Raw genomic sequence first — 23,192 nt, forward strand, 5'->3', positions numbered from 1 at the left:
ATATATTATGTCCCAGTGATATATATACGAACGATTCTGAGATTAGTACTATAAGTAGATAAAATTCCATTGACATTATTATTTACACATACAATACAATGTAACAAGGATAGATAAATAATTTATATATATACAATGTTCCAACATCAAACTCCAGTGATAGAATCACATACGAGAGACATAAGAAGAATCATGAGGAATGCACATAGAATGAAAAGTTGATATATTCTTAGATTGATTATGATCAGAGATTATGCCGGAAGCTTTATGTCTTAGACTTAAAAGGAATAGCTCTGATGACTATCTGATGGTACAGAGCAGCAAGAGCAGCACCAATGAATGGACCAACCCAGAAGATCCACTGCAGACACATAAACCAGAATAAACAACAGATCAAAGGGAAATTTCAGTTTCGATCTAAATAGCAACTTAGTTAAACCGTTTCCCCCATCTAAACACTTGATGTGTGATGCAATTCATACTTATCAGTTATCACAGCCGTTGATGAGTTAAAGAGAGGAACTTACATGATCATCCCAAGCATGATCCTTATTGTAAATGATGGCAGCTCCAAGACTCCTGGCCGGGTTAATGCCAGTTCCAGTGATTGGGATGGTAGCCAAGTGCACCAAGAAGACAGCAAAACCAATTGGAAGCGGAGCCAAGATCTGCAAAATGTTTGATAACCGGAACAACACATAAGGTCTATGCCAAGAGTTTTTGCCTATGTGACTGTCAAATTAATTCCAATGAGAAAAAGAGACTTAGCAACATACAGGGACATGGGAGTCTCTGGCACTTCTCTTAGCATCAGTAGCTGAGAAAACAGTGTAAACCAGAACAAAAGTTCCAACAATCTCTGCACCAAGACCTGAACCTTTTGTGTAACCATGAGCCACCACATTAGCTCCACCGCCATTAGTCTGGTACGGCCCTGACTGAAACCCTTTAACCACACCAGCACCACAGATAGCTCCAAGGCACTGCATCACTATGTAGTACAGAGCTCTTGTCAAAGACAGCTTCCTCGCCAAGAACAAACCAAAAGTCACCGCCGGATTAATATGTCCTCCTGTTCACATCACCAAATCAATTTCACCACTCACAAGTCAGAATCAGATTATGTTCTTGCCACAAAAGAATCCAAAACTGAAATTACTCAAAAGTTTCAAACTTTTAAGGGAGAAGGACTCAAAGTTTCAATCTTTACTGAGGAAATGACTCAAAAGTTTCAAACTTTCTTCTATATAACCAATTAGCCCTAATTTCAGATTCCTTACACTAAAAGTCCAAAACTTTAAACAAAATTGAGAACAAGAACGAATCTTGAACCTGAGATTCCAGCAGTACAGTAAACGAGAGCAAAGATCATGCCACCAAAAGCCCAAGCGATGCCTTGGATTCCCACAGAGGCACACATATTGGGAGCTCTCTTGACGCCCATCACTGTCAAAACGGTGATGTAGAGGAAAAGAAACGTGGCTATGAACTCAGCTATGCCGGCTCTGTAGAAAGACCAAGATTTGAGCTCGCCTGGTTCGAATAACGGCGCCGGAGGTGGTTCTTTGTAGTCCTTGCTGTCCGTCTGCGCCGCCGTGCCGATCGGTTGCTTCTCTGGGAACTTGTTGGCTCCGACATTCACGTCTTCTTCTTTGCCTTCCATGTTTCTCTCTCACTCTCTATCTCCAATTTGAGTTTTTTTTTTTTCAATTTGTAAATTTGGTGACCGGTGTGTGGCTTTATAGTTTGGTTCTTTTTTTTGGAGAAAATAGTTTTTAGTTTTGAATTTACATTTTTTTTTGCTAGCCAATTATTTGCTAATTTCGACAAATATTATATTTGTTATTTATGCAAATTTCTAAATTTATCTGAAATGTTTAGATAATTAATTATACAAATAAAGTAGTGAATTTGGTCTAAATACCTTCACCTATATGAAATACACCATGTTAATTGCAAATGTTCATAAGAGTCACTCTCAATTTTGTTTAGATGGTTTGCAATTTTTTTATAGTCGGTTGAGCTAATCATCACTTTTTTTTTGTTGATAAACCTACATTTTTCATGTGGGACTTTAAAATAGTTAAATTGTTCTTAACGGTTATTTATTAATTAGTTAGTCTTTGAGCTTCATAATTAAGGTTGATATGATTAGAAAATAAGAATTAGGAGTAGGTAGTTGAAATGGACTGGACAACTAGGAGCGAAAACGATGCATATCAGAAGATGGACATAAGATTAAGCAACTGCTATATACAAAATATGTTACAGCTCAAATGATGTGGACAGTTCTAACAATAATGTTTCTATCAATTATGTCAAGGATATTATAGTGGGCAGGATACACCTCACATCACATCGAGAATGTTGATGCTTTATCTACCAATGCTTCATTAAAATTGCTTTTTTTTCTTTTCATTATGGTGTGAAGGCTTTCTTTGACTCTTTGTTTCTTATAAATCTTTCGTTTTGAGATACTTGAATCAGCATAATGAAAGTGAATGTGATCTTCAACTACTTCTAGATCTCAACTGAATGAAAGATGGTTCTTTCTAATCATCTCCGCAGACTAAATACGACAGTTTACTGTATCCTGTTTTTACTACGGTTTACAAAACCAAACCTAAAATTAACTCATGGTTCATTTCAGTTTTTTTGTGATCACTACTACTACTACTACCACTGTTTTGGTTTTTTATATTAGGCTTTGACCCACTGAGCATGCAATCTTTTATTTTTTCTTATGCAATTAGATGGATTACCCTTTATTAACGAAATACAAAAAGTCTCTTTAAAAAGATCTCACTTAGCATCCACATATGGGCAATATAGAGATAGAGCCAGAGACACTTGTCAGTTACTATGTATAGGTTCTTTGTTGGTTATTAATGGTCTCAGATTTAATTTATGTGACAGAATATTTATCATAGTTGCTTTTGCTTCATTCTTCTTCTGAAAAATATAGTTTCAGATCCTTTGATTCATCATGAGGTATTCCAATAAGCTTATGTTGCTAGCTTTATCAACAATAGCTCTCATTTTAGTTGGAGAGAGTCACAAAACAATACCTTCGAAAGAGGAGAAAGAAGATATGGAGAAGCTACTCAACCATATCAATAAACCTGCAATCAAAAGCTTTCAAGTAAATGTAGCCATTTCATTTCTTAAATTTTCGATATTATTTTAAAATCATTACAAAAAAGTGTTGAATGTTGAGAACTTTATATATATGTGGTGTCGTTTTAGAAGTGCAACTATCCAACTTGCATTTCTTTTCAGAACATATCAATTTTTTCTTAATTACTTCTCTTTCCAACAGACTGGACATGGTTATATATTGGACTGCGTTGACATTCAAAAACAGCTAGCTTTTGATCATCCTATGCTCAAGAACCATTCTATTAAGGTTTTTAACCTAAGAAACACAAATACATCTCAATAAAATTCTTATAATTTTTTGATGAATTGAAATATTATATATATGCAGTTAAATCCCACAACTATACCTAAATGGACCACATATAACATCACTTCTCATAAATCTAGTTCCTCGCCACTTCAACAAGATGACATAAGTTGTCCAGTTGGGACAGTTATTGTCAAAAGGATTACGATTGAAGATCTTATACATGCTCAACGTTTGAAATCCTTGGGATTCAACTATCCAAGACAAGTTTCTTCAAAGGAAAATAAAATTGATCTAACCGGTCATCATGTAAGAATCATTTTTTTTGTTACACATACGTAGTTGAATTCAGATCCATCTTAACTTGTGCACAATGCTTATAATTTTTTTGAGTATCTATTTATGTGTCTCTTTGGTTTTTAGTTTGCCACAATTAGTTACAAAGATTACAATTATGGAGCAAAAGGAAACATTAACATATGGAATCCATACGTCTCACCTGATCAATTTAGTCTTGCGGCTATGACTATTGCAGGCAACAAACGGTTACAAAGCATCTCTGCTGGATGGATTGTAAGTCCAGACCCTATTTTTAAATATTTTACAAAATGTTCGGCATCAAAACGTTCGACGACCAATCTCTGTTTAGGTGTATCCAGGGCTACATCAGAACCAAAGTTTCTTATTCACTACTGGACTGTAAGTTTATCAAAATCAGCCTAGCTTCACTATTTAAATCTTTGATTCAAACAGGCGGATGGAAATAATAAGACTCGTTGCTACAATGCACTATGTCCTGGGTTTGTACATGTGAGCACCAAATATGCAATTGGAGCCCTTGCCCAACCAGTTTCCATGTATGATGGTCAACAATATCATCTAGAAATCAGCTTATATCAGGTGTATAAGATAGTTTTCTTCAAACTTATATAGAAAAGTGAAGGTTATGTTAACAATTATTGCTTTTTGATTTAACTAGGATCATGTTACAGGAGACTGGTGGTTTTTGCTACATGACGAGCCAATTGGATACTGGCCAAGATCATTGTTCAACCCTAAAGGTTTAGCTGATGGAGCGAGTGCGGTGATTTGGGGAGGAGAAGTTTATAGTTCGGTGAAAGATAAGAGCCCAAGCATGGGAAGTGGATATTTCCCACAAGAGGGTTTCAAGAAAGCAGCCTATGTGAGTGGTATGAAAGTAATCACTGATGTAACAAAAGTAGTTTCGAGTCCTGTAGCGTCAGCTTTAAAGACATACGCAAACAGTCCAAACTGTAATAACGTGAGGAAGATATTAGGTGTTGGTGAATATTGGTCAAGAGCTATTTTATTTGGCGGACCGGGAGGATGCACATTTAAGTTTCCTCGTCTTTTAAGAACTTTATAGATTTTGGTATAGTATTTGTCCTCTGTTTATTTTTTTATAACTAGTCATATTGTAAACCTATGTTTAATCTGATAAATATATTTTTAACATTCAGTTTTCTAGGAAAAAACGTTTGGTATATATCTCATATTAAGATAAAGTTTTGTCTTCTATTTTAAATAAACAAATTGAATATTTTTTTAGATTTTATTTTTCCTAATTGTTACTATTAATTTAAGTTTAAGTTCAACATTATTATTTTTATAGTGAAGGCGGCCCTTGTTAGGGTTAGGGTTAGGATTTTGCTTAATCTCTTTTACCACTTTATATATATATATATATATATATATAAATAAAGAGCTATACCCATATTAGGTCTTGTACGATTTTTTAATAGTTCCATCGGTTTCCATCACGTCAATTGCTGTCAGAGCCACACGCTATGCTCTTCACTTGCGTAGGAGAATTTGTGCGGCTCTGATACCAATTGATGCAATTGAAACATTGAAATTGCGTAATTCCTTGTTTCTTTTAACCTTGTTGTTAACGCTTATTTGTCTCATGTCTCGACCGTCTCAAGAAGACGACACGATTTAACTATAAAGCATGAGATTTCTTAAGGAGACCAGTTGATGGGTTTATGAGTAGTTAAGATTTATGTTTATGATCTTTGCACATTAACTCTCTCTCTTGTTTTTACCGTCTGAGATGTAAAAGAAAATATAGATCTTCTGAACTTGAAGCTTTTTGATTTCCACATCCTTTTTCTTATCTTAGATTGATAGATACAAATAAAACCAATTTTGTCAAGATCTTTGCCTTGTAATTTTCTGTAACCTTTAATTAACTACTTAAGCCCAAGATATTCATTAATTTGAAACGTATTGGCCACTTGTCTTTTCAACCAAATTGAATGAATGAGTTGAATGTATGTTTCAATTCTATTCATTCAGAAAGTCACCATTTGACTTTAATATTTTTCCAACCAATATTTATTGGGGTTCATTGAACAAAATGAATGAGATGAAAACTTAAATCTGTTTTTTTAAACTTAAATTATATTTCTTTTATAATTAATCTTTTTGGCTTAAAAATTATAGTGTGAGTTAAAAAAATCTGTTTAATTATTTTAATTATATGAGTTTAGGAAATAGGAATTAATCATATATTCGTATTTTTATTTTTTTTTTAATTCTGAAATCTAAATTATAAAATTTTAATTTTAACTATATATATATAAATATTTATAACTTTGGATATTATTATAGATATATTATTAATATTAAATTTTTGTATCCAGCTATTCAACTTAATGATTAGCAAGTAATTTATTTCCCTACATCTAAATTCAGTTTATTCAACTCATTTTTATTTAACCCATCATTGTTCATCTTCAATTTGTTAATCACCATAACAATGGATCTCTCTAATAGCATTGTACTACTAATTCTGTTAACACTTGTTTTAGTTGCTGAAGCATCAGCTCATGAACGGAGAACAATACCATCGGAAGAAGAGAAGAAAGAAATGGAGAGGCAACTTAAAGCTATCAACAAACCTGCCCTCAAGAGTTTCAAGGTTGTCTTAATTAGCCTTCCTTCTTTCATACATGCTTATCACTTTATCATGCATTATGCTGAAGAAAAATGAATACATTAACTTATAGACACACTATTTTAATTATCCTTTTTGAACAGACTGAAAAAGGTGAAATATTCGATTGTATCGACATTCAAAAGCAACTAGCATTTGATCATCCTCTGTTGAAAAACCACTCTGTTCAGGTTCTGATTCTTCTAGAATTCTCTATACATAAAAATAATTCTCTTCAGAGAATGACTTTATGAACGCATTGTCATATTATATGCAGCTAAAGCCAACAAGTGTACCTGAGTGGATCTCAAGTAACAAAACTTCACAAAAAATTGATCCCTTGCAGCTTCTGCCAAAGGGCATAAGGTGTCCACATGGAACAGTAATTGTTAAAAGGACTACACTCCAAGATCTTATACACGCGCAACGTTTGAAATCCATTGGATTCAATAGCCCTAGAGATGTCCTAACAGAGGGAAATGACATTGATTATACTGGACATCATGTAAGAATAATCATTTACCTAGCAATTCAGTATAAAAACACCATTTTAATTTCTTTTCTTTCCATTTTCTTATTAGTTTCTTTTGTTCTGTATGGATATTTAGTTTTTTTTTTTTTTTCTGTATGGATATTTAGTTTGCAACACTCGAGTATGATTATAGCAGAGTTGCTGGAGTTACAGGAAACCTTAACCTCTGGGATCCACAAGTGTCACATGATCAAGTTAGTCTTGCAACCATGGCCATTGGACAAGGTCCCCTCGAACATCTCGCCAGCATTTCAGTTGGGTGGATGGTCAGTCTAGTTTCTATTTCTTTCGTTATTAGTTTTTTTTTTCTTTTTCAAAACCATATGAACGCAAAATCTGAGAAAAAGGGTTTGATATATACTACAGGTGAATCCATTGTTGTACCAAGATCATATTCACTTATACACCTACTGGACTGTAAGTTTCGAGTAACCACCCCTTGAATTAAAGTTTAAGCTAATATTTTTCTAACTTCACATGGTCTTAATGATAAACTGATGTAAACAGGCAGATGGATATAATAAGACAGGCTGCTACGACATACGATGTCCTGGATTTGTGCAAGTCAGCAAGAGGATACCACTTGGTGTCCTTCTTCATCCAGTTTCAGTTTATAATGGTAAACAATATGAAATGGACTTAAGCTTGCATCAGGTAAAAACCTCAAGAGTCTCTAGTGATCTCATCTCTTTAGTCTTTTGGATATTCATCTTATAAAACCCAGGGAACAGGACCGTGTCACGGGAGATTGGTGGCTTATATTTGGAGGTGTGAACGTTGGATATTGGCCAAAATCATTGTTCATAGGCTCAGGCTTAGTTAAATGAGCATATCTTGGATCTTGGGGAGGTCAAGTGTACAGTCCAACGACAGAAAAGAGTCCAGTTATGGGCAGTGGGCATTTTCCTAAAGAAGGTTTTGGAAAAGCAGCCTTTGTGAACAATATCCAAATCTTAGATGGTAAGGGAAAAGCTTTAATTCCACAAATCTACACTGTAGAGGCACATGAAAGCAGTCCAAATTGTTATAAATCCAAGTTTATTCATGATGATGATGAACCTTGGATAAGAGCTGTTTACTATGGAGGTCCCGGAGGATGCATAGGGAAATAATCTATGAATTGATGATGCTATTATGAGAAATTCTATAAATTTGAAATATATATCCAAATTAATTATGCTTTTATCAATAATCAAGTATCAGAATTTCAGAACTTCGTTTAGTTAATGTTTTTAACATAGAAAGTTGATGTGGTTGAATTAATTAGCATTAGCAAGTTTTGGAAAGCCTTTCACCGAGGTCGCACAACATCTAACACTTTCCCTCATAATTCAGAGAATTTATGGGTGGCAGTTATCATTCATACATATAGCATAAAAAGAAGACCAATTGGCTGGCTCATGTTTCTTCCCTTCGAAGATGTTTTCTCCTTAGAGATTCATCATTCTTGGCTCATATATGTATCCATTACTTGTTAGAATGAACCCTATTGGGTTGAGGATTATGAAACCATGGGAAGATACATGAGCTTATTCCTCCTCAAAGCCAATTGGTTAACCAATGCTAGAAGTCATCCTTATTATATACTAGCGTAGATCTTCAAGTTTTCTCGATGTGGGATTCGTTAAAGTTAATAAATCAATTTCTCTGCCGACTTTGTATTATCATGATATGGTTTACCTTAAACCTCATGTAATTGACTTGATCCTCTGTAGGCTTCTTTAATGTTAAGTGGGCTTTTGGGCCAAAATAACCCAGTCTGGTAAGAGAAGCTCTCGCCGAGAACCCTAACTTTGTGTCTTTTGTACGGAAACTTGAAGGATTTTTTTGCTTTGTTCCGATACATGGGTATGAGGCTATACGAAGGAACTGTTCATGCTAATTCGATCAGTGAGGTACATTTTTTCTCTATGCCAAATCTCAAATTCCTTCTTTTGATAATAATTTAGATTCATTGGACATTGGGTTGTCAACTTGTCATAGATGATTTTGTGCTTCCGTTTCTTGATGAATCCTTAAAAAAAACGGTATTTCAAAAAAAAAAAAAGAATATTGTAACTTAAAAAAAAAGGTATTTATTGGAAACTGTTGATTATTTTCTTAAATTCATTATTTATGGTGTTCGTTTGTAACTCATAGAGCCTGCAAAGAAGTGCCGACACACTAGCTAAATCAGTAGTTAGTCACCAACCATATGCTTTGTATAATATATGTCCAACTTTTCTTTACTCTGCTGTAAATACAGATCTCAACTTCGGTTCTTAATAAAGTCATTGGAAGGAAAACAAAAAAAAGAGCCTGCAAAGAAGTAAATGTTATGGTGCAATATAAAACTTAATGGTTTCACTTACAATCCCTCCAATTGATTCAGCTTCACGACTACTTCAATTAGTTTCGTAGAGTACTCTTTTGAGTATTGGAATTCGATTTTAATAGCTTTTACATAAAAGATACTGTAAAAAAACATATAATGGTATAAGACTTTATCTAATCCTTTCTTTGGGACACTTTATTTACGCTAAAGTTTGCTAAAGATTCTTATTAGAAATTTAGAATCCACTCATTAATGGTATATAGATTTTTGTTGATAATTAATTAATGGTCTCAGAGAGAAATGTGACACCACCATATATACTTGATGTAATTCATTGAACTTTTGACAACAATAATTAAGAGAGCCTTTGGTTCTTTATAATAATATCAGATCACAACAATAAAACGTTTCATAGAGCAGTTCAGGCACGGAAATGCCAAAATACGATCCGGGAGATACAGAAACTTGATGGTAACGTCACCTCTGATCTGGAGGAAATTAAGACTGAGGCAGAACGCCATTTTCGAGATTTTCTCCAGTTTGTTCCTTCCGACTTTGAGGGTGCAACAGTTGAGGAGTTACAAGACTTACTCCCCTTTCGATGTGCTTTGGAGGATAAGAATAACCTCACCAGACCTGTTTTTAAAAATGTTCTGTTTTCTATGCCATCAGATAAATCCCCGGGTCCTGATGGATTCACTGTCGAATCCTTCAAGGGTGCATGGGATATCATCAGTGTGGAGCTTGTGATTGCAGTCCAGTCATTCTTCGATAAAGGTTTTCTCCCAAAAGGTGCTAATGCGACTATACTTGCTCTTATCCCCAAGAAAGAGGAGTCTCGGGAAATGAAGGATTACAGGCCCATTTCTTGCTGCAATGTCCTTTATAAGGTAATCTCCAAAATTTTGGCAAACAAGTTGAAGCTTCTCCTCCCTAAGTTTATTTCGGGAAACCAGTCGGCCTTCGTTAATGATCGCCTTCTGATCGAGAATGTCCTCCTTGCTACTGAGTTGGTAAAGGACTACCATAAAGAATCCATTTCTAAACGTTGTGCCATCAAAATAGATATATCCAAAGCATTCGACTCTGTCCAATGGTATTTTCTGCGTAATGTTCTCACTGCATTGGATCTTCCTCCAGAATTTATTCACTGGCTTATGATTTGTGTTACAACGGCTTCTTTCTCTGTTCAAGTCAATGGTGAACTTGCGGGGTTCTTTAATAATACTCGGGGCTTAAGGCAAGGATGTTCTCTCTCGCCATATTTGTTTGTCATTGTCATGGATGTGTTGTCCCGGATGTTGGATAAAGAGGCTGGTTCTCGGTTCGGTTATCACCCTCACTGTCAAGATCTCAAAGTTACCCACCTCAGCTTTGCCGACGACCTTATGGTTCTATCTAATGGTAATATTCAATCTATAGAGGGTATTGTGGAGGTTTTTGACAGCTTTGCTAGACAATCGGGTTTGAGAATTAGTATGGAGAAGTCTACATTGTATTTGGGATGTTTGACTGGCTCTGAATGTCAGGTGATCAAAGACAGTTTCAGTTTTGAGGTCGGGCAGCTTCCGGTGAGATATTTAGGCTTACCTTTAGTAACTAAACGTTTCACTTCTTCGGACTACTCCCCTCTTGTTGAGCATATTAAGAAGAAAATAGGGTCTTGGACAGCCAGGTTTCTGTCATTTGCAGGGAGGTTGAACTTGCTACACTCGGTGCTTTGGAGTCTCTGCAATTTTTAGTTGTCTGCATTTCGTCTGCCACGACATTGTATTAAGGAGGTAGATAAGTTGTGTTCTGCTTTCCTCTGGTCCGGTCCGGAGTTAAACCCTCATAAAGCTAAAGTTGCTTGGGAGGATGTCTGTAAACCGAAAAATGAAGGTGGCTTGGGGTTAAGGTCGCTAAAAGAAATGAATGATGTTTGTTGCCTGAAGTTGATTTGGCGTATTGTATCGGGTGGGGAGTCTTTGTGGGTCAAATGGACAGCAAGCTCTCTACTCAAATGCGCCAATTTCTGGTCTGTGCCGCAATCCAACACTACTGGTTCCTGGATGTGGAGGAAACTCTTAAAACTCCGACATGTGGCAGCGACACTTTGTAAAACAGAGGTGAACAATGGTCTCCGAACCTCTTTTTGGTTTGATAATTGGTCGAGTATGGGCCGTTTGGTTGACGTCGTGGGAGACAGGGGTATCATTGAGATGGGAATACATAAGCATATGACTGTTGCGGATGCGTGGAGCACACGGCGTCGACGCAGACACCGCCTGCAACTATTGAATCTAGTAGAAACTGAAATCTCTACTGTGCAGGATCACACCAATTCCCGAGAGGATGTTGTTCTTTGGAAAGGGAGGAAGGATAAGTTCTTCTCACGTTTCTCCTCTAAAGAAACTTGGCTCCAAATCCGCACTTCGGCTGCTGAGGTTCTATTGGCACAAATGCGTCTGGTACCCTCATTCCACGCCGAAGCACTCTTTTTGCACTTGGCTGGCCATCCGTAATCGACTCTCCACAGGAGATCGCTCTGCTCTATGGTCTACAGGTGATCATGGGAATTGTATCCTCTGCAACAACGCCTTAGAATCACGTGACCACTTGTTTTTCTCTTGCCTTTTTTCCTCAGAAGTTTGGCGAGGGGTAGCGAAGAATGTTTACAAAGCTCGTTTCTCTATGGGGTGGAATCTGGTAATTACTGCCGCATGTAGCAACTGGCAAGATAGGACTTCCTGTTATCTAGCCTGCTCTGTTCTGCAAGTTACAGTTTATACACTATGGCAGGAGCGGAACCGAAGGAAGCATGGGGGGACACCTGTTTCGGCACCTTCTCTCATTCAAACAATCGACCGGCAGATGCGGGACCAACTCTTATCCATTGCACTCAAGGGGGATCGACGTTATGATAATGTTTTACTCAAGTGGCTAGGCACTAGATTCTGATCTCAACAAACATTTTCAGTCTTTCAAACTCATTTCAATCTTTCAAAAACTGATGCACTAGTTGTAACAAAGCTTTTATTTTGAATATAATTTAACATTAAATTTAAAAAAAAAATATAATAATATCAGGCTGCCATGATTTCTTTCAATAAGCGTCTTCGGCTGACTTTTTCAGTGGTATATATCTCTCATTCTAGTTGCAGAAAGTCATAGGCCAATAACATTAGAACACGATGAAAACGAGTTGGAGAAGTTACTCAACAATATCAATAAACCTGCAATCAAGAGTTTTCAAGTAAGTTAAGACTTTTGAGAAATCAGAATCACATTCTTTTCATATCACATCAAATTAATTGCTTTTTGTAATTCTGTAGACTAAATCTGGTGACATATTGGATTGCATTGACATTCACAAGCAGCTGGCATTTGATCATCCTCGGCTCAAAAACCATTCCATTCAGGTTTACGTTTAGATTAGAAGTTCACTATTTCCAGTAAATAATTCTTAAAAGAGGAGCTTAATTATTTTGAGTATGGATGAAAATATAATGCAGTTGAGGCCTACTACTATACGTAAACGGACTACAAATAATAAAAGTAAATTTCAGAAACATAATTACCTACGACAAGATGGCATAAGTTGTCCACCTGGGACGGTGATTGTTAAGAGGACCACACTGGAAGATCTTATACAAGCTCGGCGTCTAAAAACCATGGGGTTCAAATATTCAAGATATGATGCAAAGGGCAAGAACATTGATCTGACTGGTTTTCATGTACTAATATCGATGATTAATACATCCTAGAGAAATTTATCATTTAATATGATCATTATTCACTTCTTTCTTCTTATACATGTACTAGAATTGGACCGTGCTAGAGCACGGATTGAAATTTCTTCTGTTTATTTTATAATTTTTATTTAAACCACTATATATGTAATTGTTTTATTTGTTTTAAAAGTTTTTTTTTCTGTTAGGATAAAACACTATGCCATGAAATCATGTTCTAAATATGACTTATGAAATAATATCTATTTTGTAAGATCTAGTCTAGTAGATTTAGATTTTGTCCCTTGGTACACTGCGGGTTTAGTTATTTGTTAAAAAAATAATAATTTTTGTTTGTTAATTTAATTTGATTTGTTTAGTTTTTAAAATTAGATATTGTATTTTGATTGTTAATTCTATGACTTAACCCATAATATACCACATATTAATTTTAGGACCAAATATGTAACATATATTTGTCAAAATCATCTTGACCGAGAAAGCCTCTATCAAATAACCTTATTCCAAACTTTAATTTTATCTGAGAAATCATATTTTCTAAAATTTCAACCCATGCATATTTCTTGAAGTTTTTTCATTCTATAGTGACATATTATTGACCCGTGCTATAACAAATCAAATAAGAGTGTTTATAATTTAAAATTTTTGACCTATCATATATTTATGATATTCTTAAAAATATCAAATTAAACTATTTTTAAATAATTCAAATTAAATTATTTAAAAAGTTTATTATAGTATATAGAATAATACAATTCAACAAAAAAAAAATATGAAATTGAATTTAAATATTCAAATTTTTACTCTTTATTCAGCCAAAATTTTAGTTGAATAGATATTTTTTAAGAGAATAATATTAATAAAGATTGAATATTTTATTGATTGAACAATTTATATTGGTTTTAATAGTATGACTTTGAAGTATGACTTTATAGTATGATTTCAATGCCTGATAAATCAAAGTTCATATCAATTCGTATTTTGAATCATTTTGATCATTTTATTTATAATATGACTTTGAATATTTGCATAGTTTTCTTAGGCAATGTGGTTGAGACATTTTATACATTTTTTATTCATCAATTGAGCAATACATGTCCGTTTAAAAAAGTTTAAATTACATCATATGCAGAAAAAATCATAAATTTTATTAACTAAATATATTATATAATAATTTAAAATAATTTAAATATAAAATCAAATAAAAGTGAAAGAAGAATCACATATATTTGTTTTAATTAGGTTGAAAGATTTTCTTATCTTTTAAATGTTACCTATAATTGATTTTATATGTTACCATAATTAACTAAATGCATATTATCCCTAATTACCAAAAATCAAACTAACCTGTATATTATGATACACTTAAATCATGAATGTCATAAGTTTATAACCAAAAAATCATATATATATATATATATATATCTATTATATAATCTAAAAAAAAATCATGTACTTCTAAAATATTAAATAGGGGATTATAGTTCCCTGTGGTTCAGTACAAAAATCTTCATTATGGAGCAAAGGGAAATCTTAATATCTGGGAACCTAAAGTTTCACCTAATCAGTTTAGCCTTGCAAGTATCCTTATCGCTACAGGGTCAAAAGAACAATTTCAAGGCATTAGAGCTGGATGGATAGTAAGTCATGATCTTGTTTTTTTTATATCTATGGTGAAAATATACCAAAACCCCACGTTCCAAAATGTTCCTCAGGTGTACCAATGGCTTAACCGGAATCACAGCCGTTTATACACTTATTGGACTGTATGTTCTTAATTAAAACCTCTTTACAATAATATATTGTTATATATATTTTTTGTATTATGCATATTGCCACCATTTATATATGTCCCCTTGATTCAAGAAAGCAGGCAGATGGATTTGGGAAAACAGGTTGCTACAATACATTATGTCCTGGCTTTATACAAGTGAATACCGATATCCCACTTGGCTACCATTTTCAACCAATTTCTACTTACGGTGGCAAGCAATATGAAGTAGGCATCAAAATATATAAGGTAGCATCACCTTCCACAAATTTGCTTATCTGAGAAATTTCATGAAATCAGTTAGCCAATTGAATGAATGAATGAATGAATGTGAATAGTGCTTGTCTAGGCCATTGAATGAATAAGTAACCGTGTCTGTTTAAGTAGGATCACGTTAGAGGAAATTGGTGGTTGGTAGTGTTCGATGATTATGTTGGATACTGGCCAAAATCATTATTCACAGTCTCAGATTTAGGCCATGGAGAAAATTTGGTGTCATGGGGAGGAGAAGTATATAGTCCAGTGAAAGAGAAGAGCCCAAGTATGGGAAGTGGACATTTTCCTGAATATAGAAGTTACACCAAAGTAGCCTATATGAATGGTTTTGTAGTATATAATGATTTTGGATTGGAAGGTATGACTCCACCGCTTGATAGTTTAAAGACATTCTCAAGCACCCCGAAATGTTACAAAGTAAAAAAAGACCAACCACTGTTTGGCCAAGTTTGGACTGATGCTATCTTTTATGGAGGACCAGGAGGATGCACATTCTAGTTAACATGTTCTTAGGATCTCTTTGCATTAACTTAAAGGATCAGTTACATATTTTCATAAGTTTACTTTTGTGTATTAAAATTTTCTATTGTTTAAGACCTGAATCTTCTTAAACGTGTTAAGACCTGTTTACTATGGAGCTCCTCCAGGATGCCTTGGGACATAATCTATGATCTGAAGATAACCCTTAATATGCTTAATTAGTATGAATAATCAAGTTTTCATCAATCTTCACAACCTTTTGCAATATTAATGGTTATGACTTCTGAGGCTGCAAATAATGAAACTATAGTCTAATTGTAAAATGTCACAATCAAATCATCATGATTTACAATCCTTTTCTAATTATACCGGCATAATGATAACCAAAATATGTGGGTTCTACTGTTACTGCTTTTGTCTAAAATAAATCTAAAAGCTTCTTGTAATCATGTCTTAAATATAGATACCCTATGCCTAACATACCTTACCCCTACTCTTTACCCCTAGACCCTTAAGACAAGTAAATATATAATATAATGTCTGAACTTCAATCCTCTCTGCAACTTCCTGTATTAGACTTAACACAACCGATTGAGTCCTCTGTTCTGTCTTCTCTCTCTAAGGCTTGTAAAGAGTGGGGATTCTTCTATGTCACTAATCATGGAATCTCTAGAGAAATGTTCAGCAAAACATGTTCCTTGTCCAGAGATGTTTTCAAAGTTCCTCTTGAATCAAAGCTCAAGCTTGGTCCCTTTCCATATACTCCTCGGTACATCGCCTCTCCTTATTTCGAAAGCCTTGTTGTCTCTGGACCTGATTTCTCCAGTTCTGCCAAAGCTTCTGAAGATGTTTTGTTCCAAGATCATCATAAACCAGAATTAAGGTTGTCATTACAACTAAAATAAGTTTGTATTCTTTTTCATATTCTGTGTTTCACATCTCTTTATTTGCTTGACAGTGTTACCTCTCCTCTTTTTTTGTTCAGAGAAACACTGCATGAGTACGGAGCTAAAATGGAGGAATTGTCTAAAACACTCATAAAGATTCTCTTGATGATGACCTTAGGAGACGAAACAGGGAAGAGATTCTACCAAACTGAGTTTAGCAACTGTCATGGATACTTACGTCTAGTGAACTACACACCTCCACATTATGTGGAGAAGCGAGAAGAGCTTGTTGAAGGTCTCGGTATGCACACGGATATGAGCTGCATAACAATAGTATATCAAGATTCCGTTGGTGGACTTCAGATGAGGTCTAAGGAAGGGAAATGGATCGATATAAATCCGTGCGAGGATCTTCTTGTTGTTAACATCGGAGATCTTATGCAAGCATGGAGTAATGGACGGCTGAGATCGTCTGAACATCGAGTTGTATTGAAAAAGTTGGTGAACAGAGTCTCTTTGGCGTTTTTCCTCTGTTTTGAGGATGAGAAAGTGATACTTGCGCCTCAAGAAATCGTGGGTGAGGGAAACTGTAGGAGCTACAAGTCGTTTAAGTGTTCGGAGTATCTGAAGTTCAGACAGAGTAATGAAGTAGGGAAGTTTGAGAAGATTGGTTACACTGTCAAAGACTTTGCTGGACTTAAGCTGGCTCAACCAGATGATCCTTAGAGACCACACCAGTGTTTCCGTTGAGATATCACTTAACCGGTTCCTGAAGGAGAAAGGTATAAGAGCATACAGTTTGTTGTGAGTGTCATGCAATATATCATATAATAACTAGTGGAATCCAAAGCTACTTTTGGATTTACATCTGTGTATAAAAATGTTCCGAGTCTTTCTCTTACCATCTAAAGTAATGCTTCAGAGGTTTTTCTACATGTTTAATTCAAAGTGGGAGTACTTGTCAAAGCTAAAATCATATTCAGTTTAAATGTGAACAAAGAAGCATAAGAGTGACCCACAATGATTGTGTCCTGAAAAGGACTTAAGCAGAGCACTCGACACAACTTTTTTACCCAAGATTTTATAGTTTGTCTAGACCAATTTGTTTTGACTTGCTTCTAGAAGAAACCACAGCTAAGTTAAATTTGCCTCCACTTCAAGATAATCAGTATTACTATATAGCAGCAATTGGAGCAAAACCAACTGAAAACGAGTCTTACAGATGTTTAAATATTCGGAAAATCATGACTAAATTATTCTTCACTGAGGCCTAATGAGCAAAAATGACCAAATCCTTTTTTTTCTATGGACGTCAAGGCCAATATTATTATCCCAACAGAGCTTTTACCCTCAACCTTTCTTCAATCTCTTCTTCTCTCTGCCATTTCTTTTCAGCAATTGCATAACACTTAGCTCTCCTTTCAGCTTCTTCCTTTCTACGTTTCTCAGTTTCTTCAGACACGTAAGATTTAAAGAGTCAAACAAAATATCTAGCAGGCATGGAACATGCACATCAGATGGTGTTGCATATAGATGAAAAGAGGAGCTTACCTTCACGCTGACGAGCTTCCTCTTTTTCTTGAAGCTTTTTTATCCTTTCCTCTTCAGATTTCAAATGATGTATCTGCTTTTTCTTATTATCCGTTTCTTGTTTCCTGGCTCGAATCATTTGGACAATACCCTCGTCTTGCTCTTTTCTTAGCCTCTCAAACTCGTATTGTCGAAGACTAATCACTCTCTCTTGGAATATTTCCTGGAAACAAAATTTAATTTTGAGTTACTTGACAAGAAAAATTGCAAGAAGTGATTACTACATATGAAGATACACTATACACAACTTAACAAAGCCAACTGACCTTATTATGCAACATTCTCGCCAACCTTTTCTTCTCCATCGGGTCACTCTCTTGACGTTCCTTCCTGAGCTCGACCTCACGCTAAACAAAATAGAAGACACTATAAGGACCTTTTTTACGCCTAAACTCAGAAGTCAGAACCAATATGTAAAGATTCAAAACTACTGCAAGAATAAATTTCCTTACCTCTTCTACCAATCGTTGCTGATAAGCAGCTTCAATCAACGGGGCAGCTTCTTCTCTCTTTGCCCGTTCCAGATAATCCATAGTTTTGGCAAGTCTTTGGAGCTTCTTCTCCATTTCTTGATCTTTCTTGCGCTTCTCACTCATGGCTTTCTCTATCACGCTTTGCTTTGTTACCTTCTCCTACATTTAGTTAAAGAAAGTCAAATGTACTAATAAACCATTGTTTCAAACAAAATTTACTCCATCGTAAAGTGTCTTCTTTTTTCCATTTTTATGACGTTTTTCAGTGTGTCCTCAAGCATTACCTGAGCTTCCTCAAGCTCCCTCTCCTCTATCTCCCTAAGAATTCTCTGTCTCCTCTTCTCCTGAAGATCTAACGCAAGTCTCTGCTGTTCTGCCTCCTCAGTTAGCTTCAGAAGCTTAAGCTTTCGCTGCTCCTCTTCACGTTCCTTCAAAACCAAAACACAGAACAGAGAATTTGTCCTCAAGTGACCCAACAATAATGAAAGACAGAAGAAGTATGAATGATGCTTCAGTTCATGTAGGAAAAATACCATCTCTAGTTGCTGACGCTCTTGTTCTTCCTTACTCTTCTCAATGATTGATTTCCGAGCAAGCAGTCTTTTGTGCTCCTTTTCTACAGTCTCTTCTAGATTTGGTACTGTGTCACCAAACTGTGATGATTTACTTGGAGCAGGAAATAACATGGCTCTTACTTTGTTCATAGTCTCAGCAAAATTAGCCAGAGGATCTTTTAGCCCATCAGACTTAATACTCTGATACACAAGTAGTTGGATGAAACAAAATAACATCAACCAAAAGTATCAAAAAGTTATAGTTTATGAGAGACTGATATAAGCAGAGAGTCTCACCAGATTTCCAAATATTACAACACCCTTAATGTGATCAACTTTCATGTCAACAAAATTGTTTCTTACAGCATCAGCTGCTATCATCTCAACGGCTGACACGTCGAAGAAAGGGACCAACTGAGATAGATTCTTAATTGTTATTGCCTGATACATCTTAGAAACCTGAAAAATTGCAATATAGAATTGTACGTACGTACATATATAGAAATATATACACCAGGTCAAAAACAAGAGTGCACTTACCCGTTGAAGCAGCTTCAGAGTAGCAATCTTCTCCAAAGAGGGAACATATTGGGAGAGCTGTACTTCTGGTAAAGAAGGAGCTGAAGACAGTTCACCACCAAGTTTAGAAATTCTATCCAACAAAAGTTTATTCTTGGGACCAAGATCAAGTGGGTGAAATTCATACTCCAAGAGATGGTAAAGCTCTTTGACCTCCTGAGTTGCATAGCTCAAAACACTTCTTGAAACCTAATGGAGGATAAATCAAACTCAACATTACCCCAAAAAAATAAAACATCACGGAATAAAAACCTATGAAGTACAGCTGCTAGAGACTCACCAGCTCTGACAGAAGTGATGCCCGGGAAAGCTGCAAATGGAATGGATGAAATTAGAAAATGCAAACCAGAAGCAAAGGATTGGAATTAGAAAAACAAACTAATTGATGTTACCATATCTCTGCCCTCGACTTTAGGTTCAAGATTGAACCCTATGAGGTTACTCATCCTCAAATTGTGTTCTTTCTCATTTTCAATCTCCAAAATCGATGCACCGTGAGACCGACCATATAGTGGAACAGATAATACCGCCAAGACAACATATGACGCTATTAGCTGCAAATCCTTCTGGCTTAAGTTCTTATTGAAAATCTTCTGCAAGCTAAACAACTTAAACCAAGCAGAAGCATGGTAAAGATGGTTTGAAGAACTCCAGAAGATCTCAGTCAATTTGGAATAGTAAACCACCAATAAAGATGACTTGGGCGTTTCCTTGACCATGCACATTAATCCACATATATCTTCGGCAGTACGAAAAGCTTCCTGCAAGTAAAATCATACAGAAAACATAAGAAATTATTCTAGATCATTGCTACCAAAACAGATAGAGAGTATAAGACGATTAGAGAAAGACAGAGTTGGCATATTACACAAAGACATAAACATACTCTCCAAAGTCCAAGCTCAGTAGAAACTTTCAACTGCTCAAATCTTGCGTCCAGATAACGTTGCAAGCTCTCGGGCGCCAACAAATCAGGTCGGTCTCTTGCTCTATGAAATTCTCGTGTTCTGTTATACTGCTTACAGAACTGGGAGGGTTTATTATGTGCTTGCATCTACAAGATAATAACACACATCAAATTAACTGACCAACTAAAAAACCAAAGCTAGCAAACGTAGTGTCGTCGGAGGAGAACTAACCGCATTCTCTGGTTTGGTAAAACTCGCCATGATTCAGAGTTTCAGACTATAACCTGAGAAAGGATGACTTTCTATGAATATCAAATCATCAAATATAAGAAAAGATTGAAACTTGGACAACCAACCAGCTTAAACCAATGGAAACATATTCAGAATCTAAAAAGAAACTTATTATGATTTACAAATCAAACACACGAGATCTCGCACAAACCCATGATTCAATTCATACATCAAAAACTTTTGAGCGAGTGTAGAAGACATACCCAGCCGAAGGAAAAGTAGATGATTCGACGCAAATACTAACGAGATTAATCCGAAGAAACAAAAGATTCAATCAGTCTTGCGGGAGAAGAATAACGGGAGAGCGTGAGAGAGAGAGAGTGAGGGCACGAAACCTAACTTTATAGGGTTTTGTTTTTGGCAGTTCTATTATTATATACATAAAATAATAAATTAGAAATAATGCCTTCTTTAAAAAAAAAACCATAAACCCTTGAAAATATGTAAAACTGGAAACATATATGTTGAGAGTTTTAATGCAACTAGCCAACTTGTAAAACAGTTGATTTAAGAGATCATAGGTTGGGAATATTCGAATTCAAAGTAAAAAAACAGAACTCTCCTTTGGTATATAACAAAATCAAACCAATCCAATCATAACCAAAAAAATACATAGCTAAAATCAAAAGACACCCATGAACAGTCAGATCAAATACCAACTTGATCACTTGAAGGTAGGAGCTACTAAATTGTTAATTGATAAACCACACCGTTAAAGAGATTCAAATAGTTTACGATGAAGATGGTGTATGAAGGCATTATACCATGATGAAGCTTTGCACTTCTAAAACTGTTCAGAAGATCCTTGAAGAACAGACGGTTGTTTCTCTTCTTGATGTATATGCCATCCTTGATTGGGGAAATCAAAATCTTTATGTACGAGAAGTAAATGATTCAAGTCTGTAAAAGAAAAAGCTAAAATGATCCAACTCTTTGAAAGAAACTGATGACTTCTTATGGAGGCCGGAGAAGCTTGTTCACAGCTGTGTCAAGAACATCCACATTTCTCCGCAGGTGCTTTCTGCAGATTGATTTATCAAGGATTCCACAACAAATAATGACGAAACCAAGATTAAGAAAGCTTTGAACTGACATGGTAAGACTGTGCGTTCAACATTCAGGCGCAAACATGGTTGACACACAAATAACAATGTTAAGGATACAACCGAGCCGCCAAATTCTCAACGCCTTTAATTTCCTCGTTTAATCTGCATGTCGAGCAAAACAAGAAATCATATCGGAAGCAAAAAAAAGAAGAACTCGTTCAAAAACGGTTGTGAACGCATTTTGAAAGTTAGAGGTCAAGGGTCAGAAATCACAATCAAACTTCAGATGAAACAGAAGATATCTATATCCTAAAGTAATAAGAAACATATTTGGGGCACAGATCCGGTGTGCTCTGTGATCAGATTGGACTAATATCAAGATCGTTATGAAAGTACCTGAGGCAAGAGTTGATGTAACGGTTCCCTTTGGTAGCTGCATCTAAAGCTGAAAGTCAAAATTGATTGTTCACTTATAAATGGCAAAATTGAACCCATTGCTCTAATTCCCTAATAAAGATTACAATAACCAATTAGGCTCAAAACCAAGCAGTGTCCTTACCACTTTCCTGAAGCCTTCCTGCTGCACCTCCAAAGCAACTCATGTGGTCAACAGAGCTTCCAGTAGCCTATACCAACAGTCAAAAGATCACTGAACAAAAACTTAGCACAATCGTTTCATCATCCACTAACATCACAAGAATCACATTTCATAGCTCAAAAACATAAACTTTGAAATTGGTTTTTCAATCAATTGATGAAATCTCCTAATTTGAACCAAGCAAGCCCTAAAGTTTCTTAATTTATAAGAAATTCACAAAATTGATTGGATTCAGAACCTTCGCCCAAACATCATAGTTTCTCGGCAACGATGCGGTAACCAACGAACAAAAGAATTAATTCACAGAAGCGTACTCTAGTCTAACCTCAGAGAGAGTTGATCGGAGAGAAACAAAGAGAGAAGCAAAGCTCTCCGCGATTGCCTGAGAATCCTTCTCCACCGTAGCAAGGGTTCTCAAAATCTCCCCTTGTTTCAACGAAGACGACTCCGATCTTTCACCGTGGTCTAGGTCCGGACCAGTTTCCGCCGCTGAATCATCCTCAACCGGCTTAACCACATCAATCTCAGCTCCGGCGTCCATTTTCCGGTGAGCACTCGATGCTGCCCCCTCGGTAATGACAGTAAAGATTAGTCACCTCAATTTTTAAGAAATTTAAAAGTCACCCCATTACTATTTTATTTTTCATATAAGACCCCGAAAAAGTTTCAATCTGATACCCTTTTATAAGTATGACTGCTTCATGAGCTTCAAAAGGATTTCCTCGGTGTATTATTACCACACTCGAGCTAGTTTTGTGAGTTTGGAACCCGTTATTGGGTGACGACCTAACTCAGCC

At 35.7% G+C, this 23,192-nt stretch overlaps 5 protein-coding genes and 2 pseudogenes across 9 annotated transcripts; 4 read left to right on the plus strand and 3 right to left on the minus strand.

Moving 5' to 3' along the window:
• Positions 1-42: 42 nt before the first annotated feature.
• On the minus strand, positions 43-1,713 carry LOC104722676 (putative aquaporin PIP1-5). Its single transcript, XM_010440882.2, has 4 exons — positions 1,333-1,713; positions 777-1,072; positions 528-668; positions 43-361 (listed from the first exon to the last, which is right to left on the minus strand). Exons 1-4 carry the CDS (start codon positions 1,661-1,663, stop codon positions 266-268), a joined length of 864 nt encoding a protein of 287 aa, XP_010439184.1. The 5' UTR covers positions 1,664-1,713; the 3' UTR covers positions 43-265.
• Positions 1,714-2,980: 1,267 nt separating this feature from the next.
• LOC104727799 (protein neprosin-like) lies at positions 2,981-4,793 on the plus strand (annotated as a pseudogene). The gene is made up of 7 exons (XR_015571321.1): positions 2,981-3,142; positions 3,320-3,406; positions 3,488-3,715; positions 3,830-3,979; positions 4,056-4,105; positions 4,160-4,306; positions 4,386-4,793. The product of XR_015571321.1 is annotated as a protein neprosin-like (transcript).
• Positions 4,794-5,794: 1,001 nt separating this feature from the next.
• LOC104727800 (protein neprosin-like) lies at positions 5,795-8,110 on the plus strand. The gene is made up of 7 exons (XM_010446871.2): positions 5,795-6,350; positions 6,470-6,556; positions 6,643-6,870; positions 7,005-7,163; positions 7,264-7,314; positions 7,405-7,551; positions 7,629-8,110. Exons 1-7 carry the CDS (start codon positions 6,189-6,191, stop codon positions 7,722-7,724), a joined length of 930 nt encoding a protein of 309 aa, XP_010445173.2. The 5' UTR covers positions 5,795-6,188; the 3' UTR covers positions 7,725-8,110.
• A 4,176-nt stretch (positions 8,111-12,286) lies between these two features.
• LOC104727801 (protein neprosin-like) lies at positions 12,287-15,487 on the plus strand (annotated as a pseudogene).
• A 463-nt stretch (positions 15,488-15,950) lies between these two features.
• LOC104722678 (gibberellin 20-oxidase-like protein) lies at positions 15,951-17,329 on the plus strand. The gene is made up of 2 exons (XM_010440883.3): positions 15,951-16,352; positions 16,455-17,329. The coding sequence occupies exons 1-2, from the start codon at positions 16,006-16,008 to the stop codon at positions 17,080-17,082; spliced, it is 975 nt and encodes a 324-aa protein (XP_010439185.2). The 5' UTR covers positions 15,951-16,005; the 3' UTR covers positions 17,083-17,329.
• Positions 17,330-17,511: 182 nt separating this feature from the next.
• On the minus strand, positions 17,512-21,741 carry LOC104722680 (eukaryotic translation initiation factor 3 subunit A-like). 4 transcript variants are annotated; one of them, XM_087475724.1, is made up of 13 exons: positions 21,516-21,741; positions 20,692-20,744; positions 20,439-20,606; positions 19,945-20,313; positions 19,833-19,862; positions 19,514-19,741; positions 19,271-19,432; positions 18,953-19,174; positions 18,704-18,847; positions 18,399-18,578; positions 18,213-18,293; positions 17,908-18,109; positions 17,512-17,808 (listed from the first exon to the last, which is right to left on the minus strand). In XM_087475724.1, exons 2-13 carry the CDS (start codon positions 20,719-20,721, stop codon positions 17,684-17,686), a joined length of 1,941 nt encoding a protein of 646 aa, XP_087331850.1. In that variant the 5' UTR covers positions 20,722-20,744; positions 21,516-21,741; the 3' UTR covers positions 17,512-17,683. The 4 variants fall into 4 exon arrangements, 3 of the variants coding, with proteins under 3 accessions (XP_087331850.1, XP_087331852.1, XP_087331851.1); XM_087475726.1 differs by lacking the exon at positions 21,516-21,741 and having other exon boundaries at positions 19,514-19,593; positions 19,680-19,741; XR_015572674.1 differs by lacking the exon at positions 21,516-21,741 and having other exon boundaries at positions 18,238-18,293; positions 20,692-20,770.
• Positions 21,289-23,126, minus strand: LOC104722679 (uncharacterized). Its single transcript, XM_087475727.1, has 6 exons — positions 23,074-23,126; positions 22,721-22,991; positions 22,357-22,423; positions 22,194-22,242; positions 21,915-21,959; positions 21,289-21,772 (listed from the first exon to the last, which is right to left on the minus strand). The coding sequence occupies exons 2-6, from the start codon at positions 22,934-22,936 to the stop codon at positions 21,706-21,708; spliced, it is 444 nt and encodes a 147-aa protein (XP_087331853.1). The 5' UTR covers positions 22,937-22,991; positions 23,074-23,126; the 3' UTR covers positions 21,289-21,705.
• Positions 23,127-23,192: the final 66 nt, after the last annotated feature.

The sequence above is a fragment of the Camelina sativa genome, chromosome 11 (genome assembly GCF_030686135.1).
Source record: "Camelina sativa cultivar CO46 ecotype springtype chromosome 11, ASM3068613v1".
NCBI lineage: Eukaryota > Viridiplantae > Streptophyta > Magnoliopsida > Brassicales > Brassicaceae > Camelina > Camelina sativa.

Bases quoted from the DNA above. Each gene is read 5' to 3' on its own strand.
- LOC104722679 (XM_087475727.1), bottom strand. From the start codon at position 22,936: ATGGACGCCGGAGCTGAGATTGATGTGGTTAAGCCGGTTGAGGATGAT. The intron at 21,960-22,193 runs GTACTTTCATAA...CTCGACATGCAG, and splicing joins TACATCAACTCTTGCCTCAG to ATTAAACGAGGAAATTAAAG. The intron at 21,773-21,914 runs GTATCCTTAACA...ATCAATCTGCAG, and splicing joins GAGAATTTGGCGGCTCGGTT to AAAGCACCTGCGGAGAAATG.
- LOC104727800 (XM_010446871.2), top strand. From the start codon at position 6,189: ATGGATCTCTCTAATAGCATTGTACTACTAATTCTGTTAACACTTGTT. The intron at 7,164-7,263 runs GTCAGTCTAGTT...TATATACTACAG, and splicing joins GCATTTCAGTTGGGTGGATG to GTGAATCCATTGTTGTACCA. The intron at 7,552-7,628 runs GTAAAAACCTCA...CCCAGGGAACAG, and splicing joins TGGACTTAAGCTTGCATCAG to GACCGTGTCACGGGAGATTG.
- LOC104722680 (XM_087475724.1), bottom strand. From the start codon at position 20,721: ATGGCGAGTTTTACCAAACCAGAGAATGCG. The intron at 18,579-18,703 runs GTAATGCTTGAG...AACTAAATGTAG, and splicing joins GGGAGCTTGAGGAAGCTCAG to GAGAAGGTAACAAAGCAAAG. The intron at 17,809-17,907 runs GTAAGCTCCTCT...ACGTGTCTGAAG, and splicing joins GGAAGCTCGTCAGCGTGAAG to AAACTGAGAAACGTAGAAAG.
- LOC104722678 (XM_010440883.3), top strand. From the start codon at position 16,006: ATGTCTGAACTTCAATCCTCTCTGCAACTTCCTGTATTAGACTTAACA. The intron at 16,353-16,454 runs GTTGTCATTACA...TTTTTTGTTCAG, and splicing joins CATCATAAACCAGAATTAAG to AGAAACACTGCATGAGTACG.
- LOC104722676 (XM_010440882.2), bottom strand. From the start codon at position 1,663: ATGGAAGGCAAAGAAGAAGACGTGAATGTCGGAGCCAACAAGTTCCCA. The intron at 1,073-1,332 runs GTTCAAGATTCG...TGATGTGAACAG, and splicing joins CTGTACTGCTGGAATCTCAG to GAGGACATATTAATCCGGCG. The intron at 362-527 runs GTAAGTTCCTCT...ATGTGTCTGCAG, and splicing joins ATCATGCTTGGGATGATCAT to TGGATCTTCTGGGTTGGTCC.